This window comes from Carettochelys insculpta, chromosome 16 (assembly GCF_033958435.1).
Source record: "Carettochelys insculpta isolate YL-2023 chromosome 16, ASM3395843v1, whole genome shotgun sequence".
Taxonomy (NCBI): Eukaryota; Metazoa; Chordata; order Testudines; family Carettochelyidae; genus Carettochelys; species Carettochelys insculpta.
The window spans coordinates 2,707,632-2,735,164 of NC_134152.1; the positions used below are offsets into that span (position 1 = coordinate 2,707,632).

Genomic DNA, 27,533 nt, shown 5'->3' on the forward strand with positions numbered 1-27,533 from the left:
ACAGCACAAGCGGCCAGGTCCCGGCGAGGCGCGCACCGCTGGGGCTGGGGCTGCAGGCGGCCCGGCCTGAGAGAAACGGGGCAGGAACCAGCCCCTTCAGCGCCTCGGTGGGGCGGGGGTCCAGGCAGCCTGTGCAGGGCCCCTGCGGCTCCTTCCCCCCGAGGCCAAGGGAGCCTGTGGCTCCTTCCACGCCGCTGGGCTTGGGGGGCCCTGCCCAGAGCAGCGAGGTAGGGAGAGCGCTGGGGGTAGGGACTGCACCGCAGGAGGTGATGCAGGGCCCTACAGGGTCTAGGACACACACTGGGGCAGTGACAGCTGGCACAGTTATTCATCGTGTAAAGCAGAGGAGAGGGAAGACCTGGCCCTAGAGCTAGGTGGCCTCCCACCATTAGCCACAGCACCTGCAACGACAGGGGCCTTGACTCAGCTGCTTTACCTGCTGCGGCCCGAGGCCCCTGTGACTCTCCCAGCCCTTCTTGCAGCCCCCGCCTCGCTCTCAGTTACCCTAACACTCGTAGAGCAGCTGGTGCAGAGGCAGCTCTACCTGCTCCTGCCCACCCCAACTGCAAGCAGAAGCACCTCTGCACATCTGGAAACTCTCCCTGCATTGCTCCAGGGAAGCCCTGCTGACTCCTCAGTTCAGACATCTCCAGCCTTCAACACAGGTGCTCTAGTGACAGGCCAGTCCATCTCCTCCTCCGGCACCTAACGCTACTCCCCCCCCCGCCCCCACACACAGTTTCATCATCCCTTAACCCCCCCCCCCCCAGCCAGTTTGTCGGCAAGGTGCCGTCCAAGCTGCACTGGGAGGGGGGTTGCTTTGATTCGTGCCCTGGATCTAACCCCAGAAAGATTTTCAAATTCAGGCAGCTGCGCTGTGTGCTCCTCTTTCGCTGCCAGCAGGGCCACTGTGACCCCTTCGTGCTCGTGCTCTCTCCCTCACACACAGAGGACAGGTGAGTCACAGCACTGTAGCAGTAATAAGCCTCTTCCATTCCTACATCTTGGAGCATGGTCCTCACTGGCCTATGCACCAGCAGCTGTATTTGTTTTAGTGTCTACCCTCAGACCTCTGTGGCAGCTGTTCCTTGGGTGCCCTCTTTTCCTGCTAGGTTCCAGCTTAAGGCTTGCATTGCAGGGCAGGTGGTTGCTTTTCTGAGGGCATGTCCAATCCATTACCATCTTTGCTTCCTGCTTTCTTGTCCAGCAGGAAGCTGGTGAGGCAGTTGCCACAGGTCCTGGTTGTTGATGGCATATGGCCAGGGGACCCAGGGGATTTCATGGAGGCAGTTATTGATAAGCGTGTGGATTTCTTGAAAGTCAGTGTTGTCGTTCTCAAGTTTCTGCTCCCTACCGTAGGGCTGATTTGACAGTGGAGTTGAAGAACCTGATCTTAGGCTGAGCTGGGGTCTGCTTAGAATTCACAGTCCAGAAGTGAGAACAGACCAGAACAGCATTACAGCTGCATCTCCACCAGCCTCCCGCCAGAGAGTGCCAACTGTGCCAAAGCACAGGGGGACTTCACGATCTCAGCAGACATCCTTGGGGAGGATCAGCTTCCTCCGCAAGCCGCTGGCAGTACAATTCACTGCAGGATTCCTTCAGCCAGAGAACAAGAGAAAGACGAGCTAGTTTGAAGCCCAGCTGCAGGCCCTTCCTAACTAACACACATTTAATGGAGTGGGAAGCTGGCGAGCATGTCTCCCCCTTGCAACAATGTTAGGGAGCGGCTCACTCTCCTGGGAAGTCTCACTAGAGAGAAGAGAGGCAGGAACCCCAGAAGTTTGCATTAGAATAAGAAATTGCTGGGTGGGGCGGGGGGACCACAGACTGAGGCTCCAAGGAGTGTTTCAAATAAGGTATTCAGAGATTAATGGAAGCAGGTGGATCTGATAGGGAAGACTGAATGGACGACACCTAATGCTTTGCATCATCTGTCTTTTACAAACAGGGAAATGGGGGTGGGAACGAACATGCGCGCGCGCACATTGGTTACACAGCTGGAACCAGGACTGGTTCTCCAGCCAGCCAGCCCACTTCCCTCACCATCAAGAGGCAGCAGATGGCAGCTAGGGGATGGGATCACAGCTGCATCCACCACAAAAGCAGCCACTGGATCTTTCGTAGAGAAGAGCGTTTGCTTTTCTTACATCTCTGGTCACCGTTAAGGAGCGAGCCACTCTGGGACAGTGGGAGTCATCACTGAGCACTAACTGCTCAGGGTGAAGCTCAGAAAACGATGGTAGTAACTCAGGCAGGACAGCACGGTGTCAGCTGGCAAATGTTGCCATTCTAAAGGCCAGCAAGGGGCTGTAGAGGCAGCAAACTGCAAGAGCAGAACCAAAAACGGTCATTAGAACCCCAAAGAGGGCCAGTTTCCTGGGATTCACTTGGTAACTAGATGAATTTTATTTTCCCACAGCCACAAGACCCCAAAGACACTTGCTGGGACAACGATTTGACTCAAACATTTCTATAAAACCCATTCCAAGTGAATGGAAAATTATAGTCACTTCAGTTCAAATTACCTGTTTTAAAGAAAACGCTCAGTTCCCAGAAAGCTCCTGCCACATTTGTATGTACACACTAATTCCTGCTACTGAGCACTCATATCGTGCCCCCCCCCGCCCCTGCACAGGATTGGCAAACCCTTTCAATGCAACAAATTAAGCCTCATGACAGCCTTGCCTAGAATGTCCTTTTACAGATGGGATAACTGGGACACAGAAGAGTGGGGCTGGGGAAGAGGGTACTTTGGCTCAAGGTCACAGACCCAGGTACAGATGCCAGATCTCCAGACTTGTGCTCCCGGGGCAGATCCCCAAGACCATTCATTATGGCTGAACTGCTTAGTCTCAGTACATCGGTCATGTCCTACCCATGAGCTCTGCCACAGGGAAGCATTATTATTCAGAGCTCCTATTGCATCAGAGCCCTGGCAAAGCCCTTCTCTGTGTCCCAGGGGCAGCAAGAGTCAGGCTGTCCTTCAAAGTCAAACTGCACAACCTTCCTAAGAGAGGACAGGGCTGCCTAACCTTCCTGATCACTCTCCGCACATTTTAACACCTGTGCCTTGGTCTCACTCTGCCCGTGAGTCCTTGACCTTGGTGCCCATTTATGTCCAGGGTGCACAGGTACTCCCAGAGGCCAACAGCGGGCTGATAATGTGCAATTCCCCATCCCTGTTACAGATCATGGCAATCAGTCCCAATGCTCTGCACTGGCAATGGAGAGAGGAGTCTGGCTCTGGACTCTGCAGGCAACAGGATGAGCTGGGAATAGGAAGAGAGGAAAAGGGAAGGAGCTTCAGAGGTAGACTTCTCACTTTGCTGGCAGGGGCCACCAACACCATCACAACCCAAGTTCTTCAGGCTGGAGGCAGTGGCCAAGCAGGTGAAGAACTGGCCACCTACCCTGGAGCAGGGCTGTTCTGTGGGGACAGGGAAACGTAGCTGATGCCCAAACTCTCTCCAAGTACAGCTGTGGGTTAGAGTGGCTGCGTATAAATGCCTGGCACCTTCCAGCCATAGCATCTCACTGTCCTGCTGGCACATGAGTACAATCCCAGCAAAGAACAGGGTACATTCTCTCTCAGCTGTCCCCATCCTGGCCATAACCCTCTGCTCACAGAGGAGACAAATGGCCAGAGAAAAGCTAGAGCCCCCACTGCTCTCCCTACAGGCCCCTGACCTGCCTTGTCCTTCTGTCTCTCTCATTCTCCCCTTCCTAGGAGGTAAGGAAGCAGAGGCAGGGGGACAAAGGTAACTGCAGCTCTATGCTCCCACCATGCAGGGGACAAAGAGCTGAGAAAACTGGACAGAGCAGGGCTAGACTGAACTGGATGGAGATCTTGCCACCTACTACCTGGCAGTGGAAGCCATATGTTGGTGACAAGGCTTCCACAAATGGACAAGGGGGATGTTTGTATCAGCAGGCAGCCCCAAAGACTGGTGCAACAGAACCAGCAAATCTGGTCACCAGCTTCACGACATCATGCCAGCTCCTTAAGGGAAACGGGAGTTCTGTCTCAGGGTGCCTTCGGCCCCAACTCCTCTGCTGACATTGCAAACGAGACCCATGCAGTTACCAGGAAACTGACTGAGGCCACTCGTTGTTGGCCAGAGAGGAGTTCTGGATTCAAACAGGCAACATATAGATGAAGGGCTGTTCCCCATCTCCCACCTCCTCCCGATGCCAGAGCATCAGCAAATGCACAAGGCAGTTTGGTGTCGTGGCAGAGGAAAGAGGCAGCAGAGGAATCAATCAATCTCATTAGGAGCGACTCAAAGGCCAGATGCACCGAGGCTTTTATCATCAGATCATCCCACCTGTGCTGCCGGTACAAGCACAGACCACTGTGCTGCTCTTGGACAGGTGCTGCTGGATGAGCTCTGACGTAGCCCTGCCTTTAAGCCAGACGCCAGGAGAGTGTCACCTCTGGAGACTGGTCCATTTTCTCCCAGAACAACTAGAAATGAGCTACAGAAGTAAAGCGGCAATGTGAGAATTCTGGTCCGGAGCAGCTTTATCACTCGCAGAGGAGAGGGCTGCCTTCCCCCTTCCAGCCCCACCTAAGACTCCAAAGCAAGGCCAATAGATACTCAGTCGCTAGTCATTCCTGGCCCGTGCTCATGGGGCTCAGGTTCTGTAGGACATGAAACCTTTTCAGCCGGGTGAAGCCAGCCCTAGATACTAACGGCTCCCTGGTCACTGCTCCACGGTCCCAGGCTGGCTGCCTTCCAAAGGGCAAATGACACCGCTTGTTGCAATGCAGCAGGTCGTTGCTCCCAGGACAGTGGCACCAGGAAAGATGTTTTCTTTAAAGAAGGGTCAAGGACGCTCTCCTGGTGCTGACACATCACAAAGGGAACACACATGGGCCTGTGCTCCCAGTTCCCCTTCGACCAGCCCCGCTGGCGTGGGTGTCACCCCATTTCCTGCAGTAAAGTTCAGGCAGCTCATCTCCAGCCATCACAGGGATGCTGTATTGGGGTGCATACAATCCTTTCCAGTACAGCTTCATTCACGGTGGGTTGCATCGCACCTACGAGCTGTAACATGCCAATGGGGCTCCCGCCTCACCGGAGGGAGAACAGGCTGACAAGCACTGCAGGAAGAGCCCAGGAATCCTGAGAAGTGTGGGGACACTGACCTTTGGCTTTAATTCAACACATTTGAAGGAATCTAAAAGCTTTAGTTTAACCATTTCCTTGGCTCCTCCGGGCAGCGTATCAGCTGGGGCATCCCCTTCTCATTCTGCGCTGGCCTTCCTCAGCCAGCAAGGCTGGAGATTAAGACAAGACATAGGGCTGTGACCACCTTGCAAGGCAGGCTGCTCCCAGGCCCACAACGATGGGGAGGGACAGCAGATGCATCATGCTGATCAACATGTTCTGTCATCTCCTTGCCACCTGGGACAGGTTGAGCTACTGGGAAACAGGCTGGAAGACTCCGCCAACAGCTGTGAAGAAGGAACAGCTTGTTTAATAAAAGGACCAGACTCTTCAGTTGCCACCAAAGCTTTTATCGTGGAAGATCAACTCGGCCTGAAATGGTAGCGACCTCGAGGGTAAACTGGGAGAAGCCCTGCGTGGCAGAGATGGAGGAGAACCACTCTATTTCAGGCTGAAAATCAGTTGCAGATTGTAGGTACCTTAGCAACCACAGGTGAGCATCTACTTTGGTTAGTGAGACTAGCACCACCCATACAGGTGACCCACAAAGTATTTCTTTGCGCCTTTGTGATTCTCTCTCTGGGTGAGTCAGGCTTGGTAGTTCGAATATGAGCTCCAGTGACTCCATCATGTGGCTGGATTCCTTCCAGAGGACTGCCATTGCCTAATTGTTTAGACAGGGGAAAACATGCACTTTCATCCCAGGTCAATATTTTGCTATGGCTGCTAAGCGTTTTGCAAAGATGTGCGTACTGGGCGTCAGCCCAGGAAGCAGTGCACTGAAATGGCTGTGCCGGACCAAGGCAGAAGGCAACCCCACACTGGATGTACTTCATTGTATAAACAGGCATCTTCGAGGCCCTTAGCACCAGCTTGTAGAGGGGAGAGGACAGGCTGCAGAAACGCCAGACAGAAGTGGAGCTCTCAGAACCAGAATAGGACCAAGCCCTCCCCTCCTCCCTGGGCACTGGGATACAGTGGGAAAAACCACTTTCCTGCTACCCAGAAATGCCCATTTTAGGAACACTGTCACACCAGCCATGCTACTGCAAGGCTCTGTGCCAACACTCCAGTGTAAGATCAACCTGCCCATTTCTTGAGGAGGAAACACCTTCGGGTGTGCATCACCAAAAGGAAACCAGCTTGAAATTTCAGGATGCACCACCAGAACCACCATTGTCTTCCAACAAGCAGCACAGATACCTTGGGCGGCACCCAAATGTGCAGCCAGCCAGGTCATGTGAATCGTTCAGTCCTGGCTCTCGATTGCTACACCATCCTAGTGGGGAACAGCTGAAATCCCCTGACGAAGCAACACTTCACACTGGACCATCACAGAAGCCATCGACCATAAAAGGTTCCAAATGATGGCACAAAATGTGCTACCAGGACCACCGTGAATCCCTGCCTGGAGACTGTTGGACTTTTACCCACCACCAAGACAAAAATTCCTTGGTCTTCCCCAAGATTAACCTTGACTCCAGGTATACCAAGCTTCCCTCTGGGGATGGGCAGGAGGGTAGGACCCCAGTGCCCATCCTCTTCACACTTCCCATGGTAGGAGACGCTTTTCCATCTAGCAAAGCAGCTTGGCGGAGCTAAGAGGTCAGAAGTTATTTAAAACAACAAAGTAAGCACTTTATTTCCATTCAGCACGTTGCTTTAGTATCACAATGGAATGATGAGAAAAAACATTAAAAAAAAACCAAAACCACAAGTCTCTAAGTCCCTGAAAACTGCAGGGAAGCTTCAAGGCAATTTAAAAACAAAAGGAGCGACAAGTGCCGAACCAGGCTTGACATCCCAATTCTCCTCCAGGAGCAGGCCGGGGCGGGATGGTGGAATGACACGAAGGTGCGAATGTTTGAAGTAGTCTTTGGCGGTCTCTGCCTCATGATTGATACACACAAGAAGGGTCAGGTAGAGTCACTGAAATCTTCGGACGCAACAAAGTGCTGTGTTAGTAAAACAAGAACCCGGCAGGGTGACTCTTCCTATGGCGGGGATGCCCGGGGGCTGGCGTTAAGACACATTCTTGCAGGCAGTGCTGCTGACGCAGTTGGGTGGGGAGGTTGGGGAGGGATTCTGGATTGGACAAAGAGGCGTGGTGGTGCACAGATCCAAGAGCGGGTGCTCATGCACAAGACGCTGCATCATCCTGCAGTACTGACGAGACCAGGGAGGAGGAGGTGTGACAAAAGAAGTATAAATCCATTTTTTACAGTGATCCAAACACGAGTCCAGTGCAGAAAACTATAGCTTCACAGTTCCAGGGGGCAAACTGTCATTGCAGAGTCTGTAGTAGCGCAAGTCGTTCACCAGTCTGTGCACATTCTGGGTAAAAGATGGCAGGTCCTGGAAAGAGATCAAGCAACGTAGTTAGAGTGACATCAGTGTAGTGCCTGCCGCTCGTCTGACCGTACGGAGCAATACTTGGCATTGTTTATTGGTTATTTGCTAGGACAAAGGCAACAGCCCCTTATCTATTTCACCTGAAGCCCAGTACCGTACATGTCAGGAGAATACCCCGTGGTAGTTTCCCCCCTGACCTTGCTCCCAGGGCAAATCCTTGATGAAAATCTTGGATTTTATTTACAGGATGGATTTCTTACTGTGCCTAGACACACAGAACACAAGCTGGCGTCACATGGCCAGGGAGAAGCCATCGGCATTTCCCAAGTTCCCTAGTGCTGCGGAACACAGGGAAGCAAAGACTCTTTTCCAGCTCCATTTGGCTATTTTAGAAGCCAGCCAGGATATCGAGTCATTTCTTCCAGGTTTCCTGCCTCCATCCATACAAATCCCCCCTAGATCAGGAGCATCTAGTGGCTTGAAACTGGATCTGTAGCTGGTGTCAAGTGTGCTTCAGAAGGATGTGCACAGTGGGGAGATTACAGCCCCACCCCCCATTCCACCTGTATTTAAGAGGCTTGCAGGAGATGGGTGAGGGTGCAGCTACGCTACGTTACTCTTCTTCCCTACAGCCCTGGAGCTCCACAGCTCTTGGGTGCAGCAGGTCTGAGTGACCTTGTTCCAGAAGGTATGTAAGTCCTGACCCTGAGAGTCTGCTCCATGGGTGAAGTGTATATTCTTAATCAGTCAGTTAATTCCCAGCTAGACAGACACTCAGAGACAAGGCAGGGGATGGATTTGCTGGCAGCCCTAGGAGATCCCAGTTGCAGGCACAGAGGACAACAGGCACACCACCCATCTTCAGCGACCATTTGCAGAAATCCCTTTTGTGGTGGGGAATTTGCAGAGCTCAGGTCTCCAGGTGACAGTAAATGCATCTTGACCTAACTCTGCTGCGACCCCTGCTTATACCTGTGCGGCCTGGCTCCCCTTACCCTGTCCATTTTGAAGTTCCTTCCCAGTACATTCTTCTGATTGGAGTCCACACCGTCACAGCTGGCTAAGAACTCCGGGAGAAACGCTGAGTAGAAGCTATCAAAGTCCACTGAGGCCATGTTGTAGATGGCAATGCCGATCTCCTCTTGCAACAAGTCATGTGACTTGTGGACCAGCACCTGCAGCAGCACGTTCACAAACTGAAACAGCATGGCTGTCCGAAAGATCTTCTGCAGGGCGAGAGAAGCAGTCAGTCAGATCCCCACCCTGCCACGCCTCCTGTGCGGGGTCAAAATGAGCCCCTGCGCACAGCCCCATGGCAGCAGCTACGCACCGGGCCGAAGACACACCGAGGCAGTAAGCAGAGCTGCATCTGACCACCAGCATGCTGCAGCCCGCACTGGTGTCTCTAGGATGTCAGCATCCAGTTCGAAACAGAAGCTGCTAGGCCCTTTTGACTGTGCAGAATAGTTCCCAAGTGTGAACCAGTGCTGAGTCTCCAGGGAATGGAACCGTGAGCCAAATTAATCCCTGGTCCAAGGCAGGGGTGAATTTGGCCCCAGTCAGCACAGTGGCAATGGACTTTCTGGAATAAGGGCAGTTTTAGTATCTGTCTACTGCCTGAGTAGGTCAACCAGGCCCTCTCGCATTCCACCCCGTGGGATGCCCACCCAATGCCCGATGCTTATGAAAGCACCAAGAGGTTCCAAGCAGACTTGAAGATTAGTTACTGCCCTCGACAGCCTGCTGTAGCACAGCTACTGACCCCGCTCTTCTGTGAGCACTGGTCCAACCCTGGCATCCCTGCCAACCGTATGGCTGGGCAGCAGCTTAGTGTTACACAGACACTCAGGAAACCCATCTGGGGATCTGCCATAGCCAGGGGCTCCTCCTCTCCACCAGCCCAATCTAGCCCAACCTGCTGTGGCTGGGAAGAGGCAACCCAAACCCATGTTGTGCCCCTTGCTCAGTGCCAGCCATCTTAGAGGAACACAGTGACCCCATCTGCTGCACTCCACACCCACAGCCTTCACTCTGACACCTCTCCTTGGTGTGCTACACCATGAGAGCTGGGAACAGCAGCTTTCCAGTACCATCCAGCAATAATGTCTAGCATTCCAGGTTCCTGAAATACTGGACCATAATTCTGTCACCCTGCTCTCAGCCCAGCAGTGGTTCAGGACTTGGTAAATGGCAAGTCCCGGCACAACGCCCTCTAGTTGCTGCACACGTCCTAGATAGGTGTTGGGCAACTGGGACTCACCTTGTGGTACAGTTTCTGCTTGGTATTCAGCGTCTCCAGGTAGAAGAGATTCTGTTTAAAGAGGTGTATGTCCGGCTGCAGGAAGGACTGGCCAAATGCCTATGGAAGAGGATGGATTTTAGGAGATGGAATGAGTACCAGAATGCCTCACGGTCAGCATTCATATTGGTCAGAGCATGTGACATCAAGCATTGGCCAAAGGCAGATCTACATATCAAATAAATTACTTGGGGCCTGACTGGCTCTCCTGGCATCAGAGACCAGACCGTTCGGCAGGCGCTGTCTGAGCTTTTCAGGTTCCACTCACACTCCTGGGCTAGATGTGCTTTTGTTATACCCTGACACTGGTTGTTCTCCCCTGCAGGGAACTGCCACCCAGTGCCCAGGCTCAGGCTGGGCGAGCAAGCAAATGGTCTCCTTTCAGACAGACATCTGGCACAGCACAGCTAGTGCTTCAGCCCCAGAAAGCTCAGTCACCGTCTCTCCCCCACCCGAAATCTGAGGACTGTTTGACAGACCTGCCTCCTTTTCAGGACCTTGCACCCTTCCAGGCCCTAAGCTGAGGCACATCCATTTCCAGTTATCGGGGTACACCCCCCCACTCTGCAGCTGTTTGCTTTCACTGTGAACCTGCCTCATGCACGCAGCCAACTCCAGGGTGCAGTAATATGAAAAGAGGAGCTTTCACCTTGGGCAATCCAGAAAGGCACCATTTTCACCCATCACTCCACTCCCACCAAGTAAAGCTGCTGTCAAACAGGATCCATTCTCAGCTTTCCCTCCAGGGGCTGAGGGATACACTCCTGTATCTACTGTGCCATACGGACAAAGGGAAACCCACCCAGGAGTCCACATCCCAGGGACAGACCACCCCACTCCCACCTCAGGAGTGACAAGGTTATGCTCCTCACTCCACTCAACCCACATAGCCAAGATGATTGCTTAATGAACCACAAGACACCAGACCAGGAAGAATGACCCAACTTGAAACTAAAGCCTAAGCACATCTTAGACACTCTGACTAGTCCTTCCATTGGGACTCATGCAAGCTGAAGCCTGTGGCTTCACATTGGACGCTGGGCTAAATGGACCTTTGGTCTGACTCAGCGTGGCCAGTCTTATGTTCTTAAGCTGGAACTGCAACAAGCAGGTAGTTGCAGTACAAGCTACAAATGGCCTTGGAACATCAGGTACATTGAATTTGACTGGACTAGAATCTTGATGCAGACATAGGCCAAAACTTGAGGCTTCAGCAGCATGAGAGCCTCTCATACTAAGCTGCTTTAATATCGTACAAGGTGTGGGATAGAGAAAAGTTCTAGCTGATACCTCCCAGCAGGTGCCACAGCTTCCATCACGTAACTGGTCAGTAGATCAGTGGTTCTCAGTCAGGGGAACATGTACCCCTGGGGTATGCAAAGGTCTTCTGGGGGTACATCAACTCCTGGGAACTGCGACAAACAAGGAGTCGCAAGCCAACTGCCTGGGGCCCACGATGATAAATTACATGCGTCAGCCCCAAGAAGCGGGCCTTGGGCTTGAGACCCAAGCAATGGGCCTCAGGCTCCTGAAACAGATACAGTGGTTGGGAAAGGTTGAGGCCACTGGACTAGGTCACTCTTGTTAGCCGTGCACCTCCACACTATGAATGGTCAAAATGACCCAGCACTTTTCAATATCCAGCCACAGTCCTGGGCTCTGACCTCAAGCGGCAGCAAGAGAATACAGGCTGTTCTTACCATAGACAACATGCAGGGAACATTAAATAAAAGGTTTTGCACCAAAAGAACAGCAGCAAACTGGTAAGACCAAGTTGCCCAGAACTGCTAGGTGAGAGGCACTTAATATTCTATTACTGGGCAAGCACCACTTTAGAAAGGTGCAGCTGACTGTTGAGTCCGGTCCCACTGCCAGAGAGGGGACAAGAAAAAATGTCTGGGGAGCCCTGCATAGCCTGGGTGGAGTTGCCATGAGCCCTAGTAGATCTCAGTGGACACTAAGGGCTACTCTGTATGAAGGGCTTGGCTAGCCAGACTGTCTACCCTCAGCCTGCTGTGCACTGACTGGCCACGCAGATCCTGGAAACAGCAGCAAGTCAAAAAGCGTGCTATGGAGGTTTCCGTGTACAGCAGAGGAGTCCACATGGCCAGTTAGCATGCAGCAGGTTACTGCACTGACAAGTTAAACCCCTGCTTGCCATGCACTAATGATCCACACGCACAAGATACCTAACGAGGGTAGGGCACAGAGGACACTCAGTAAAGAGCTTACCTCTCTGAGAGAAGCACCTATACCTCCAGTACCATAGCGAAGACCCCTCCTTTTGAGCTATCCTGTAAGCAGACCTCAGATTTGACCTCTCAATAGATGGCCCTGCCCTCTGGAACTTACTGCCTAGCGCAGGCCTGCCAGGCCCCAGAGACAGAGCTCACAGGACATGGTGCAAAGCTCTGTTTACCCTGAAGTAGGCTGGAGGTGAAAAGTATTGCATCAGGCAGCCCAACTGGGCAATTGATTAGGGCGATGTTTTGAATTTTGCTGCAAGTTGCACTAAGCCCTTTGGAGAGCTAATCACCCACAGGTCTGATAAATGCCAGAGCAAAACCTGAAATAAGGAAGTTCATTAGGTCTGGGGTTTCACAGGCTGGAAAGAATGCCACATTGGGTATTATATTTCATGTCCCTTCTCTATTCCTAGGACCAAATCCTACAGAATTATCCAATAACTGTTCTATGATAAATGCGGTGAACAAGAGACGGTAAAAGCCCAGTTTTCCCAACACCCACATAACGAGCACATTCAGTTAATCCTGGGATGCCGGATAATAAAATCTGTACTGTATAGTGGAACATCGTCTAGTAACAAGTCAACAAACTTAAGAGAGACACATTAGAATCATACAAGGTTTTTCTCACTACAAGTTTTTCCCAGTGAAAATCAAGAGACTTGTGGTGGTGAAGGTAACAGAGATGCTTTAGCTGTGGATGTGGGGTGACTGACTAGTGTGTGTTCAGAGACCCATGTAGCCGCTTTGAAGACATTGAGATTGGTATGGAACAAGCAGAACCAGCATGAATTCCCATTGACAGCTCAGTGTAATTTATGTCATAACAGCCAGATGCATGCGGATATGCACTTGGAGCCTGTGTGGAAATCACAGAATCTTTGGTGCGTTTCCAGTGGAGACAAAGAACCTTAGGAGTTTGTGAAAAGACTTGGTCCTGTCCAGGTAAGAGGCTTTTGCAAATCTGACATCTAGCGTGTGCAACACTGCCTACTAGGGGCCTGCATAAGGTCCGTGATAAAAAGAAGGAAGATGGATGGCTTGTTTAACATGAAAAGCTGGTGCAATTTTCAGAAGCAGCTTTGAATGAGACCTCAATGTCCTCCCACCTTTCTTATGCTCTAGTGGATACTACAGCCATCCAGGAGAAGACCTTCAACAGACTGAGTAGAGAGCAAAACAAAACAGCAGAAATGTAGCACTTTAAATGACGAACAAAATGATTTATTTGGTGATGGGCTTTCGAGCAGTGAGAGGTGTGAACAGAATTTCTGGTAAGACATTTGAGTAGCAGAGCCCATGATGGTGTGGATGAGACTCACCTCTGGGCAGAGGTTCCGCATGCAGGTCAGGAAGTGCTTTGTAGCTGAATGGGAGAAAGATAGTCCACTGATCTTATCATGGAAAGCTGATTGTTGCTAAGGCGACTTCAACCCAACTTGCAGCTAGCCCCAGTCAATACTCTAGCACTGCTGCGAGTAGTGGAATATTGGCAGCGTGCTGCTTATTTTGGTAACACAAGGAGAATCTGTTCCATTTCTGCAGGTCCGTATTAGTTGTGGTCAGTGAGGTAAGTTGGGGTGTGGGGGGGAGGAGGAGGGAGATTGGTCCCCAAGTTTCAGGCTCCAAAATGGGTCTCAGACTGCAGGTTTGTCAAATACGGGGATTCTCGGTTAATACGGGGTACTAATGAAAGAACAGACATGCATACTGTATCTGTAAACTGAATGTACTGTATTACTAACTGCAATAAAAACACAACATGCCCATCAAATAGAAAAGAACATCTCTCACACACACACACACCAACTTAACCTGAGACTTCACAATATGAAAGGGTACATTATGTATGTAAGTCATGGATGTCAGAAATGGAAGCGAGAACGTGGCGCACAGACAAGCAAAAAACAAGAGTGCATGTTACTTGAGAAAAAGTTGTGTCCTTTCCCAGCAATTCTGTGAATAAAACAGTCCATTATTTAAAACAGTGAGTGAACGGGATTTGGTTTTGAGCTTCCCTTCTTTTCTTTGCAGCCAAGTCACACCAGCATCTGAAGAGCAGTACATCTATAGGGGTCGCTTCCCTTTGTTGTTCAACGTAAACGTGTGCAGCCTCCAGAGCTTCAGGACCTCCTAATGACTCATTCCATCTGCTTTCTCTAGTCCGCTATTATCTTCCATATTGTCATCACCATGATTCGCAAGTTCTATTAGGTCACAGCTAGTCAGTTCTAATTGCTCATCTTCATCCATCCATTCTTGTATGTCACCACTGCTCACATTTTCACTGCCTGATATTTTCAATAAAGGCAAAAGATTTTCACAATTCTCTTCTACTGTTTCTTCAGTAGGCTGATCTTCATTTATTCCGTTTTCATCTTCTGGAAGTAGCTTCTCCATGATTTTTACCTGGGGGTTTTTTCAACTTCTTCTCAGTAGCGTGCAATTCAACAGACAACACCTTATATTTTTTTCAATTTCTCTACTATGCTATCTCCACTATCAGTAACTTCTAAGTGATACAAAGAAGCCTAACACCAATAACATTAATGCCTCAATGACACTCTGGTCCATAGGTTGACACACTGAGGTGACATTTGGTGATAGAAAAATCACCCTTATTTCTCCACTCTTCAGTTCATCTTCATTAGGATGTGATGGTGCACTATCAGTAAGAAGAACCGATCTCCTTTGCAAGTTTTTTTTTTTTTCTTTTTTTTAAAAAAGCTTTCTACTGAAGGAATGAATCTACTAAAACACCAACTTCTAAAAATTTCAGAGCTCATCCAGGCATTTTTTGGTTGTTATACCAAACTGGAAGTGCTGTAGGAGCTATATTTTTGAAGTCTCATGGGTTTTTGGATTTTTCAATTAAAAAATATTCAGGTTTACTTCAGAAAAGAACTGTCACTCTTTTGTTGCTTATTTTAAAGCCAGGAGCTGAAGCTTCTGCACAAGAAGCCAGAGTTTTTGATGGAAGCATTTTAAAATGTAGGGTAGTTTGATCACAATTGTATCTCTGTTCATCTGACAACCCTTCATTTTTTATAAAGAGTCTGCAATTGTTCTCTGAATTCTATTAATGTTTTTGAATCTGCCAATAATTGTTCTCCACAGATGTAGAGCTGCCTAACTCCATAATGTCTTTTATAGTGATCCAGCCAGCCTTAACTAGTGGTAAAACTGGATTCTCCTTCTTTAAATTGTTTGTGAAAAGCCAGCGCTTTTTGTTGTAGAAGAGGTCCAATTACTGGTGTGCCTCTCCCTCTCTGTTGTGTGAACCACAAAAATAAAGCTTTGTTCACCTTTCCATTCTCACATTTTTTCACTCTCTTTTTTTGTGACCCTCATTTGCAGCCCTAACTGAACACCACTTTTCAGTTTCATTTCTACTCCTCTTCCAGTCACCTACAGTAAAACACGCCCCACGCCATATTCTGCCTTTACTTTTGCAGTTTCTCCTTTATTTAGCTTTTGTAAGGCTTCAGCTTTTTATTCCACGTAAACAATAAACTCTCTCTTTTCATGTGACGTACTGATAAAAAAATTACAGTACTTTTTTGAAGATAAAGGACAACTGCCACGACGCTAACACGTAAACGCACCACACCTCCAATTCCACATGTGCACCCACGCAAACATGCCATCTGCGCATGACATCAGTCATGACTTGGAAAATACAGAAGGTCGGTTGAGCAAAGGTTGGATAACCGAGGTTCTCCTGTATTTACTTTCATTATATTGTACTTATGGAAAACGTAATTAAAATTTACTTATGGTTAAAATGCCCGTTATTTGAGAGTTCCAGATGATAGAATGCCCCAGATGAAAGTTCATTTTAACGGCCTGGAACAGCGCAAGGCAGAGACCACGCATGTGTTACCCAACTGAGCGCTGCTACGAAACCGTGAGTGCAAGGGTGCACAGGCACCACAAGACAGCACTTGCAGAAAAGACAGATGGGAGGGAAGAGGGAGAAACCCCACTGATGAAAAAGTGATTTCTGGATGGCAGAGTGCATTTCCCATTCATGTTCCTGGGAGAAGTGCCTGTCTAGTGTCCCCTCTGTGGTGTTCTTGCATCTGTGGAGGCAGGAAGCGGAAATGTTTATGTGATGATGAATAAGCAAGTTCCATAATTTCATGGCCTTGGTGCACATGGAATGGGAATCAGCCTCCCCTAGCCCCTCCTGTTGAGATGAAACATGCATGCCACGTTGTCCATCACCACACACAGTTTCACCCTTTACAAATGGTAGAAAGTGGAGGCAAGTTTTGGATACTGAATTCTAGTAGATTTATGCAGAGTTGGGTTTCTGCTAAAGACTATCTGCCCTGGATGGTATGACAGCACACATAAGTGCCCCAACCTATGAGTAAGGCAGCTATTGTATTATTGCTGTGGGGCCCCAGAACACAAGTTCTCTGAATTTGTCTCCCAGCAGAGAGATTCAGATTCCATCAATGGTAGTATTAGCTGCCTGTTTAGGCTGTGTTTTTTGGGTTTACACATTGAACTCAGCCAGCCTCGGATACAACACATGTGCAATTGTGTCTTCCCACAAATGTCGTGGCTGTCATGTGCCACAACAATTGAAAACAGGTTCTTACTGTGATTCGTGGACTAATGCAGAACAGCATGATGAGGTCTATTATCAGTGTCAATCTGCTCCTGGGCAGCGATGCCCAGCACATGACGACTGTTTTACCTGGTTTTATGTCCAACATCGAAGGAGGCCTGTGGAGCCATCCTGGCTAACAGCTCTCCCTCAAAGCATGGCTCTGAATCGGGAGAGCTTCTTGTCTGGCAGCTCATTGGTAAAAATCATGCCATTTGCCATAGGACAGTGTTACATGTTGTCTATTTAGAACTACAGAGCAGAAATGAGTAGACGTTTCTACCAACGAAGTCACGTCTTTTGTTGCCCTTCTCATAGACTACTGGAGCAAGAAGGTACCTTGAGAGGTCATCAAGTCCCATCCCCTGCACTCATGTCAGGGCCAAGAACATGTGGGTTGACTTTGTGTATTGGCTGTTTAGCACGATGAGTGGCCACACTGACAAGTGAGTCGGGTGGGGATGTGCAAATAGGAAGTGCACACTCTTTGCAGGGAGACAGTACTTCCAGTCTGCTCTCTTGGAAACTGGTGAGAGAGTGGCTAGTGTTTGCCACGTGCAGGTTCCAAAATAGCACACTTTATTGGGAGGATTATCTTATAGGTAGAAGAAGTTTACAAAAATATGTGCAGTTGTGTTGTGACAAGCATCAGAGAGGCAGCTGTGTTAGTCTGTATCTTCAAGAACAACAAGAAGTCCTGTGGTTTGTCTATAAGGTACCACAGGACTTCTCATTGCAGTTGTGTTGATTGTCTTACACCTCTTCCCAGAGAATGTCCTGGCTAGATGTGACCATTTGAAGAGCTCTAGGAATTCCTGGAAGCCACAGTGGCATAATGACCTCACCCGCAGAGAGTGAGCCATGGGATGATCTTATTGGCTCTTGTTCTGTTCAGATGGTCTGTGGAGGAAGGCTGAGAGGTGAACACAGTTTGCTCTTGGTCTTTGTGCTCATCCTGAGTGGTCAGCAACCATGCAGAAGGAGATGTGGGCTTTGAAGAGGCAGCAGTAACAAAGAGAGGACGACTGCAGCAGCAATAATACAGCGCTGTCCATGTGGTCATGAATTGTGGCGTTCGCTGTGGTAGCAGACACACCAAATGATGGTGGCTGTGAAGGAGCCTTATCTGATTTGCAGCTTGTTTGGTCACTGCCAAGGATGCTGTTTTGATTCTCTCTTTTGGTACTGATAATGTATGGGGTATGCAGGAGGCAGTCGGTGCCAATAAGGCCATCTGTGCTGGTGGAGGGCCCTGATGCAAACTCAGTGCCATGGAGGAGGCTTGTCCATGCTTATGCCAAGGTCCCAGAACAGATGGTGATGAAGGTACCTGGAGATGGGAAGGTGCTTACCCGCGACGGGATTGGCACCAAGGACAGTGGCCTCACTGGAAGCTGCCTTTTTCTGCAATTGTCTGTGTGGAGAGGCTGATGCTCCTTTTCCTTGCTACTTTTAAGGATTGAGCTTTTCCTTAGAAAGGTGGCACAGGCAGAGTCCCCGCAGGGAAGTGTGTGTTTCTCTGACTCAGGGTTAGGTTGGAAAGACTTTTCCATCAAAATCAATCTGAAAGGTAAATCACAATCGCATCTGGCTCCGAGTTTGACGCTGCTACAGTGAGTGCACTTTTCCAGGATGAACTCACTAAGACATCTCTCTCTCTCACCACCACCCCCCGCCCCACACACACAATCCACCACAGACTGGCATTGCCTCACAACAAGAGCCACATCTCGTGCAGCCTGGGGAACCAGGCATGGCTCAAAGGATAACATTCCAAAAGAAACAGAGGACAGAAGAAAACCAATTGTTTTAAACTGAACTATTGCGAAGGAAAAGTTTAACATAACTAATTTTACAGACTGAGAAGGCAGTACACCATGAAAGCTCTATCTCAGGCTGAAGGCAACTGAGCAGGAACAAGGGACTCACAGTGCAAGCTGGTTAGCACACCAAGGCTACGTCTACACGTGCCCCAAACTTCGAAATGGCCATGCAAATGGCCATTTCGAAGTTTACTAATGAAGCGCTGACATGCATATTCAGCGCTTCATTAGCATGCGGGCGGCAGCAGCGCTTCGAAATTGACGAGCCTTGCCGCCGCGCGTCGCGTCCAGACGGGGCTCCTTTTCGAAAGCACGCCACCTACTTCGAAGTCCCCTTATTCCCGTGAGCTCATGGGAATAAGGGGACTTCGAAGAAGGTGGCGTCCTTTCGAAAAGGAGCCCCGTCTGGCCGCGCCGCGCGGCGGCAAGGCTCGTCAATTTCGAAGCGCCGCTGCCGCACGCATGCTAATGAAGCGCTGAATATGCATGTCAGCGCTTCATTAGTAAACTTCGAAATGGCCATTTGCATGGCCATTTCGAAGTTTGGGGCACGTGTAGACACAGCCCAAGAGTGCTGCAAGATGACCAATGCACCTGCACAGCTTGGAGAGAAACTGCTTCTGAAAATCTTCAAGTGACAGTACAGGGATACAGCAACACCTGAAGTGGAGCACCCACAAAGACAAAACCCGAAGCAGCAGCAGCTGCTAACATTTCCGTAGCTGTGAAACAACAACTCCATATTGTCTCAGAGGGGTAACCACATTAGTCTGTAACTTCACAAACCACAAGCAGACCTGTGGAATCTTAGAGACTCCACCAGCTAATCCTATTTCAAGTCAACCCAGCAAGTTTCTAACTGTCTGGTCCATACAGCAGTATATCCCATCAGCAAGCCCTGAGTTCTCAGGGTGTGAGAGCGCTGTTATGTTACCTGCATGATGGCACTGAACTGTGCTTCGTTCTCCATCTGTTCCTCTGCTATCCCTCTCTGAACACTTGCCAGAACACTTGATTTGAAGAAATACCGCCAGTTGTGATGGAGAACCCGGAAAAGTAGCTCAAATAACTCTGCTTTCACATCAGGAGAGGAACGCTAAGGAAAGAAAGAATCTTAGAACAGACTGCTTTGCTGGAAGGCAGCTAGTTTAGTGGACCCCACTATTAATAGCTCTTTCCCTTAACAGCCAGCCAGCCATCCAGAACGGTAATCCAGACCAGAGGTGCAACATTACAGCAAAAGGCATGCCTGAGCTGATGACAAAGAACTCACAGCTCTACAGATCACCTCGACTAGGCAAAAAGCACTGTTAGGTCTGGAGCCAGACCTGGGTAGAGGTCAGTGTTCCCTGAAGCTGTGGGGCTGCTCAGGAGAGATTCTAATGCTGCCCAGCTGATTAGCAGAGCACCCACAGCTAGGTTTTATTTCCATTGGTGGTGGACAGTCACACATGCCTCAGTGCCCATAAAAATGTATTGTGTACGTGAATGCAAAAAATCTGCACATGAATAGGAAAAAAAAATAAGAGGGAACAATGGTTGAGGTCACTGCAAAATAACCATGAAGAAACTAAATTTGCAGATGTGCATAAGGCAAGGCTTTGGGTCTCACTGTGTCAGCAGTGGGCTTCTGTCCCAGCTCACCCTTTTGGGGGCTCAGACTGCGACAACATAAAGGCAAACAAAAAATTGCTTTTCCCCTCCTCCCCGTCAGGATTTTCAATGGACGCTAACTCCACCTGCTATACGGGAGCTGTCCTACCTCTGCAATGATGGGGTAGACTTGTTCCATGCACAGCGAGATAATGCTGGGTAAGAAAGGCTTAAACACTTGGCCTGGCTCTTGTACCACCACTTGCAGAATCTTCAGAAACTTCTCAACCACCCGACAGCCAGTGCTGCCCTCGTGGAGAATGCTCTCCGCCAGCTGCTCTCTATGACAAACAAAGCCATCAACGCCATCACAAGTCTGGGGGAGACCTTTAGTCAAGTTAAAAAACATTTCAAGGCAGCAGCAGCAACAGAAAAATGCTGCTCAGTTAGTTTGAGACATTGCTACAGACTAAGTGCAGCAAAGCTCAGAAGGGTGCAGGCTCTGTGACTGAGCAACATACCACACTCCAGGCTGCCACAGGGTTAGGGTGATCAGGGGACGCATCAGTGTCCTGAGCCAGACATTAAACAGCAACAAAGAAGAGGGACACAATGTCCATGCTGAAATATTTATTAAGTCTCAGATCAATCTCTAAAGCATTACAATAGTCTGGCCATTTCCTTAGCATGCCTCCTGGCATGTGTGGGCAGGCCCCAGATTTATGACTGGTGGATAGGCAGTCAATTCCCCACATGCAGCTAGGCCACTATGAACAGCAGCAGCACAGATCCTGCAGCTGGAAAGGCTACCCCCTCCTGAATGAGGAACTGATGCCCATTCATAGTCACATGCAATGGGCAGCAGCCTGGGAGAGATTCTTTCCTCCAAAGAGGTACAATCTCTCAGTATTCCCAGGCCTGTACTGGAAACAGATGAATTCCTGACGGTTTCAGATGCAGAGAGGCAGAACATCCTCTTTTGTTCACACACCATCATCTGTTGCCACACATTTAGGAGAAGCTTGGGAATCTGATTTATTTTTACTGAGAAAAGATAACTCCTTGTGTTTGTCACCTGCCTCCTCACACCATGTCACCCAGATTTTCAGAAGTATTTTTGCCTAAGGCCTTCCCCATCGTGGGAGAGGGGAAAAAAATCCAAGCACTCTGCGGTGGTTGAAAATGTTAAGGGGCAGTGATCTAATCAGCAAGCTGCTCATACATGTTTGCAAGGTAAAGTGTTTCCTCAGCTAGGGTCCAGAAAGAACAATTTTTCAACGGTGTTAGGCCACAAATGAAGCGACAGATACCTGGTGAACATGTTTAGGAAGGTCTGTATGATCTGCTCAGTAAAAGGCACACCCATTTGTACCCTCAGTCCTTGGAAAAGAGTGAGGAAGAAGCTCAGCATCTCATCTGTTACATCTAAGATAGGAACGAGAAAGATGAGGGAAGGTGTTAATGAGAGAACTTTGAAGCACTGTGAACGTTTATGCTGAACTTCCCTTTATTCATTCATGCTAGGGTTGCAATGCAAGTGAGAGGAGACTCAGGACTAGCACTAAAGGCTTAAGACCCGACAGCTTGTGGGAGGAGACAAGATGGAGTGGTCTTTTCCACATGCAGAGAGCACAAGTGAACCACCACTGCTAACAGCAGAGAACCCACTTAGGCTGGGCCTCCAACATGAGAATACTGTGGTGCTTCCTGGGCCATGCTCTGTCACAGCCTCACGAGCCAGTAACACAAAATTCAAAAGCGACTTGCCTTTAGGAGGTGGGAGGAGAGAAAGGAAACAGACTGGTTTGATTTCTGTTATAATTAAAAAGACACTTGGCTGAATTCAGAGGTAATCAACTAAGCACACAACCATGTGCTGGGAATTATCACTGCAGAGTCAAAGTCTTGTGCTAGGCCTGCCTTGATTGGGTAACCCTATTAAAGTTATCTGCTCAATTCTTTCAGTGTGCATCTCCCAGCATGGATAAATCCTGCAACTGCCTGAGACCGTTCACAAAGGCAATTTCATTGTTCCCTGTCTGCTCGCTATTCACCAGAAAGCAGCAGTTTGATCAGAGAGCTGTGACCTCAGCTCACCCTGCTGGACTCTGCTTGCATCTGAAGTTATCCTCTATCCTGCCTCTTACTCCTCCCACCCTGTCCCGAGTCCATACACCTTGACACATCCTGGAGAAATATCTGCATTCCTGCTCCACTGCAGAAGCTGCCACCTCCCTATGGGGAAGGACAGGTGACCGCAATGGTGTCGTTTGTCTGCCACGGTGCCTCTTTTATTGTGGAGAGCTAGGTACTCTAGGTGCCTTAGCTGCCTGCTACCTTCGTGTGATACAAAACTTGCGTTTCAAGATTAAGTGGGGTTCCACGAAGGAGAAGACTGGTTAGCAAAGACTTCTGCAGCCTGACTGACTTCTTTGCTTCACAAGCAGTCCCAAACCTCACAGGCAAGAACAGCCTGTCCTGATCCAGATAGAGCTAACACCGCCACACTTGAAGATCCTGGAGAGATGGTAAATGCCAGGAAATGTTACATGCAAAACACATGTTTTGCTTTTAAATTCCTCAGTCATATTTGTTCCATTGCATGTCTGGCTCAGGACCATTCCCAAGCAGCAGTTACTGGGCATTTGGAAGATTCATATGCTACAAGCTTTCATGGCTACTTTCTCAGGAGGTGATTCTTAAGTAGCTGCTTAAGCAATTTTAGAGCATTTCCCTATCAAATGCCCTCTGAATCTTTCCTGATCCAAGATGCAGCTTAATCCAAAAGTTCCCAATTAGACAGCTGCTCAAGGTATTAATTCACATTCCACTTGGGGAAACAAATTCAAGTACGTCATACACATGTCAAGGCTAACTTATGAGAACAGGCCTTGGGCATTTATTGGCGGGTCGTCAGAGCGACTCACAGCATCGAAGTTTGTCCTATTGTTATACCTGACTGATGAATGAAAGCTGGGAAGAGGGCTAGTGAGACCTGCACAGATTCCTGCAGTGACTGGTAACAGATCTGGCGAGACTTGGTGGACTCTCCGGAGATACTCTCCACAATGTCTTCTAAGACACTGAGTGTCTGGTGGATGATCACTTTGGCTGCAGATCAAGATGGAGAAAGAGTTATGAGACATTTTCCAGGGTCACTCAGAAAACTAACCAGGTGTCATATCACTCATCCATATCTACAATGGCCAAAACCTGGAAGACTTTCCCCAGACATGATGACTATGCACCATCTGAAGCTCCCATTGCTGAAAGTGCTTACAAGTATGCCTAGATTTAGGCCTACTTAAGACAAGTATCAGAGGGGTAGCCATGTCAGTCTGCAGCCGCAAAAACAACGAGAAGTCCTGTGGCACCTTAGAGACTGATATTTTGGGGCATAAGCTTTTGTGGACAAAGACCTGCTTTGTCAGATGCATGTAGTGGAGACTCCAGAGGCAGCTCTTAAATATACAGGCTCATGGAAAGGAGGGAGTCCCAGTCAACAGAAAGGCCACAGCTGAGAAGGTCAATTCAATCAGGGAGGCTGTGGCTCACTTCCAGCAGCTAACTCCACAGCAACTCACACCCTTAGCGCTAGCCACATGTTCAACTGCCTTGCTTGTGTCACGTGGTTACTGCTTCTATTAAGAGGCAGAGACTATGATCACTAAAAGGTCAGCTTAGTGGTCTCTCTTAAAGGCACTGCTACTGAAAATAAAACCAGTCAAGAAAACAAAAGCTAAGCATGCCTGAACCATGGAACACACTAGGTCAATTCAGTATTTGTGACACTGACACCAGCAGCGAAGACACTGCAAGCGAGCACTGTGTAAACCCCAGTCAAAGAAAACTCGGGAGCAATTCAAGCTGCACAGCAGCTTTCTGACCACTACCGACTGTTTTTTCAGGATTAAGAACGCCCAGCCCACACACACTTGTCCCCTACATAAAGCAGACCGCTCCAGAATGTGCCAGGTTGGAATACCTTGTGTCTAGAGTGCAGCCATAAATGACACGGGAGGATTCCAAATAGTTAGTAAAATGATCCTCAAAACTAAAGCCCACAACATGCACAGGAGTGCTTTTATGGCAGAGAACATGACATTTTAACACCCCTCGCCCCACTGCCAACCAGAGTTCTCTATTATCTGAGTCTTGACAAGATCCTCACTATCTTCTTTAAGATTCTCCCACCTCTCCCAATTCTCACAGCTGGAATCTTTGGAAATATTACCTCCAATTCCAGTGTAACTGCCTAACAGCAGCTCCCCCAACTACTGCAATAGCCAGCTAGAGTATTTCATAAGGAAATCTTTGCTGCCTAGAAGGTGAAACATGATGCCTTGATCCTGCTCTCAGAGCAACAAAGATGAGTGCTGACAGCCCACTGCAGCAAAAGTGCTGGGTAGAACACTCCCTGAAAAGGTGAGTCAAACACAGTCTCACTCTGTCATTGGATGGAAATGCTCACCCCTCTGCCTCCCAAACACGTCTCTGAATACAGGCTTTCCAGCTATTGCAGTTATTGGAAGAACTGCTTAATAATAACTCCCCATCAGCTGCTCTTCTGACACTTACTGTCCTCCAGCTGCACCTTCCGCTGGGGTAGGATGGCATCGGGTTTCAGATGGCGGTACTCCCTCGTGAGGGCAGAGATCAGACTGGCATGGTTGGTGGAGCGAACTGCCCACTGCTGTTCACTCTCTGGGAGATTTGGCCATGGCAACAACAACACGTTTGAAAGCGCTCTGCATACCAGTACCTGGGCCTGAAACCAGCAAAACATTAAGCCTTGAAACAATGCAGCTGTAAGGACCCCACTAACACTTCATTTAAAGGGAAATGTCTCGCCGTTTATATGGAAAGGCAATTCTAGTGTAAGAACTGAGGAAAGCAAACGTAATGAGATGTTAAGCCCAACTCGCAACTGAGCTCTACAAACTGGAAGGGGAAGGTGAACTTTGTGATTAAGGCTCTAAATCCAGACTCAGGCCTGGGTTCAGTTCTCAGAGTTTCTGGGTAACCTTGAACAATTCACTCAATCCGTGTGCTTCAGTTCTGCATTCAAGGGCTCTGTCTACACTGCACAGCAGTCTTGGCTACAGGTACGCTAATTACAAAGCTCAAAGTGTTGTGATCGACCTGCCCTTTATGGCATGAGCTAACAGTATGTCTTCACTGCAATAAAATACCTGCAGCACTATAGCTCAGACTCTGAGTCAGTGGGCTCCTACTGCCAGGCTAAAACCAGCAGCCTAGATGTTTGGGCTCAGTCTGGATCCTGGGTTCGGAGATCCTCTTCCTCTTTGCTATTTTACAGCCCCACAGTCAGAGTCACCTGACCCAGGCCAGCCATGGCTGTACTACAGGTTCTTAACTTTTAGGGCCCAGCTACACTGCAGTAATCTAACTCTCTGAAAGAGGACATACATAAATGCGAACTAGGCACCATCTAGTCTGCACCAGCAGCATCCACATGGCACAGTGAGATTACAACACTTTGATGAGCTCTGCAAGTGGGCCTGCTACAGCCCACATCACCACGCCCACAAATCCAAGGATAATGTTTCCTTGAGCCCACCTATTGTCTGCATTGTTATATATATTGTTAAGTTCTCTGGGACAGCTGCACAGTAGATTTGTAAGTCCTCAACACAGAAAGGCCCTGCTCTCTGCTAGGGTCTTTAAGTAACTTTAATAGAAATCAACATTTAAACTGGGAATGCACGCTAAGGACTCTGATTGGAAATACTCCACCCCATGAGTTACTGCCAGCCCTAGAATGCAGCAGTTCCGAGACAAAACTATCAAGTAGAGATACTTCAGAGCTCTTGCCACCAGAACAAGGACAGGACATCAGGTACAAGTTACAAGAATTTCAGATGTCGTTTAATGAGATTTGTGAATTCTAATTTTACGTTTTTCCTCATTTTTAGTACTTCAACTCTGAAAATGAAAGGACATGGATATATCCATGACACTTGGCCGGCTGCACATGTTGTTTCAGGAATGCCAGAGTAACATCTCTTTCCCTGAAAGCAATGCACCATGATGGTAAAAGCTGTGGTACTGTTTTCTCAGGGCTTCTAATTAAACGGCCATGCAGCATGCGTGTCACAATCAAACATCACCTTATCAGGAAGCCGCTGAGCAGATGTGTCTGTGATCCTGTTGAAAATTTTCTGTACTGCTGGGATACTAATTAAGAATACTGGCCGTACTGTGGTAGCTAGTGAGACCAGCAAGTGGCAGGCAGACAACAGCAACTTCTCTTGCACCTGAAAAAGAGCATGAACTGTTAACCTCTGCAGTACCTCATTCCCACGATGTCAAGCAGAGACTGGACTGTCTGGGACACAGCACTGGAATTCTACAGCACTCAAACTTACTGGCAGACAGACATTACAAGATGAATATTGCACAAAGTAGCCTTAAAGCATAAATCAGTATCCGGTAACCTTAAATGAAAACACAGATCAGCCCTTGACCACTGGGAATGATAAGTCTCCAGCTCCCAGATCTGTAAAGGTCTAACTATATTGTGGCTCCTTTAATCTGTCTTTAAGGGGCTGCTCGTGCAGCAATTGGATGGTGTTTATTTCTATGATGACATTTAAGGAAGCTGATATCTTGATGACAGTACCTTCACACCTCACCAAGTTTTCACCATGTTTTTGGAAAGCAGATGCCTAGAAACAAAAGTAGCACCTGCACAGAAGGTTGATATGAATTTTGGGTTTTACCCCCTTGTCTCTCAGCACACTATTTGCTTTTTGGATGAAGGCACCTTGGAGCTGACGAGTGGAGTAATAGCTTCTAGGGCGGTGGACATTAGAGAGATGAACTGCTCCTGATTCTGCCGATGAACTTCACTGTAGAACTGGGCTAGCCAATGAGAGTAAGCCTGCAGTGCTGCCAGTGACTGAGCGTGGCTGGAAAGAAGAAGAGACAATTGTAACGAACATGTAGTACAGGGCATTCCAGAAGGACCACAGTAAGGTGACAAAAATCTAGAATATAAATAGTAGCTTTGATGATATATTATGGAGAGGCGTTATTATCCCCAGAGTGAAGGTGGACGTTACATGACATCAAACTCTCCTTATCTGAAGTTTAAGAAGCTTGTTAGAATTTGTTGGAAAGTTTAAGGCAAACCGGACTGCACTTCTAGATTGCTTCCCTAACTTTCTTTGGCATAACAAGGGGCCAAGCTTGATCTGGTCTGACTGAAAGCAGGCTCATCACCACCTTTAACTTCCCAGTGAGGCCTGAGCACTGCCTGGTTTGTGCAGGGGTTTTTAGGCATGCATGTGGCAGGAACTGAAGGAATTTTGTAGAGTTCCTGACTCCACATACCTTCAATGATAGCCAACACAACATGGCTGGAGGGAAGCAGCAGGAAGCAATCAAGATGGGAGAATGTAGAGG

The 27,533-nt window shown here is 48.7% G+C and overlaps 1 protein-coding gene across 1 annotated transcript in view; it reads right to left on the reverse strand.

Moving 5' to 3' along the window:
- Positions 1-6,744: 6,744 nt before the first annotated feature.
- The window catches only part of XPO6 (exportin 6), an 89,134-nt gene continuing 68,345 nt past the window's right edge, over positions 6,745-27,533 (reverse strand). Inside the window, exons 16-25 of the mRNA XM_075010603.1 lie at positions 26,893-27,037; positions 26,237-26,383; positions 24,684-24,873; positions 23,061-23,216; positions 21,416-21,530; positions 20,275-20,446; positions 19,447-19,608; positions 9,787-9,885; positions 8,522-8,752; positions 6,745-7,529 (exon numbers count right to left, since the gene is read on the reverse strand). Coding sequence (XP_074866704.1) covers positions 7,428-7,529; positions 8,522-8,752; positions 9,787-9,885; positions 19,447-19,608; positions 20,275-20,446; positions 21,416-21,530; positions 23,061-23,216; positions 24,684-24,873; positions 26,237-26,383; positions 26,893-27,037 — 1,519 coding nt within the window. The 3' untranslated portion in view covers positions 6,745-7,427. The remainder of the gene's footprint in view (positions 7,530-8,521; positions 8,753-9,786; positions 9,886-19,446; positions 19,609-20,274; positions 20,447-21,415; positions 21,531-23,060; positions 23,217-24,683; positions 24,874-26,236; positions 26,384-26,892; positions 27,038-27,533) is intronic.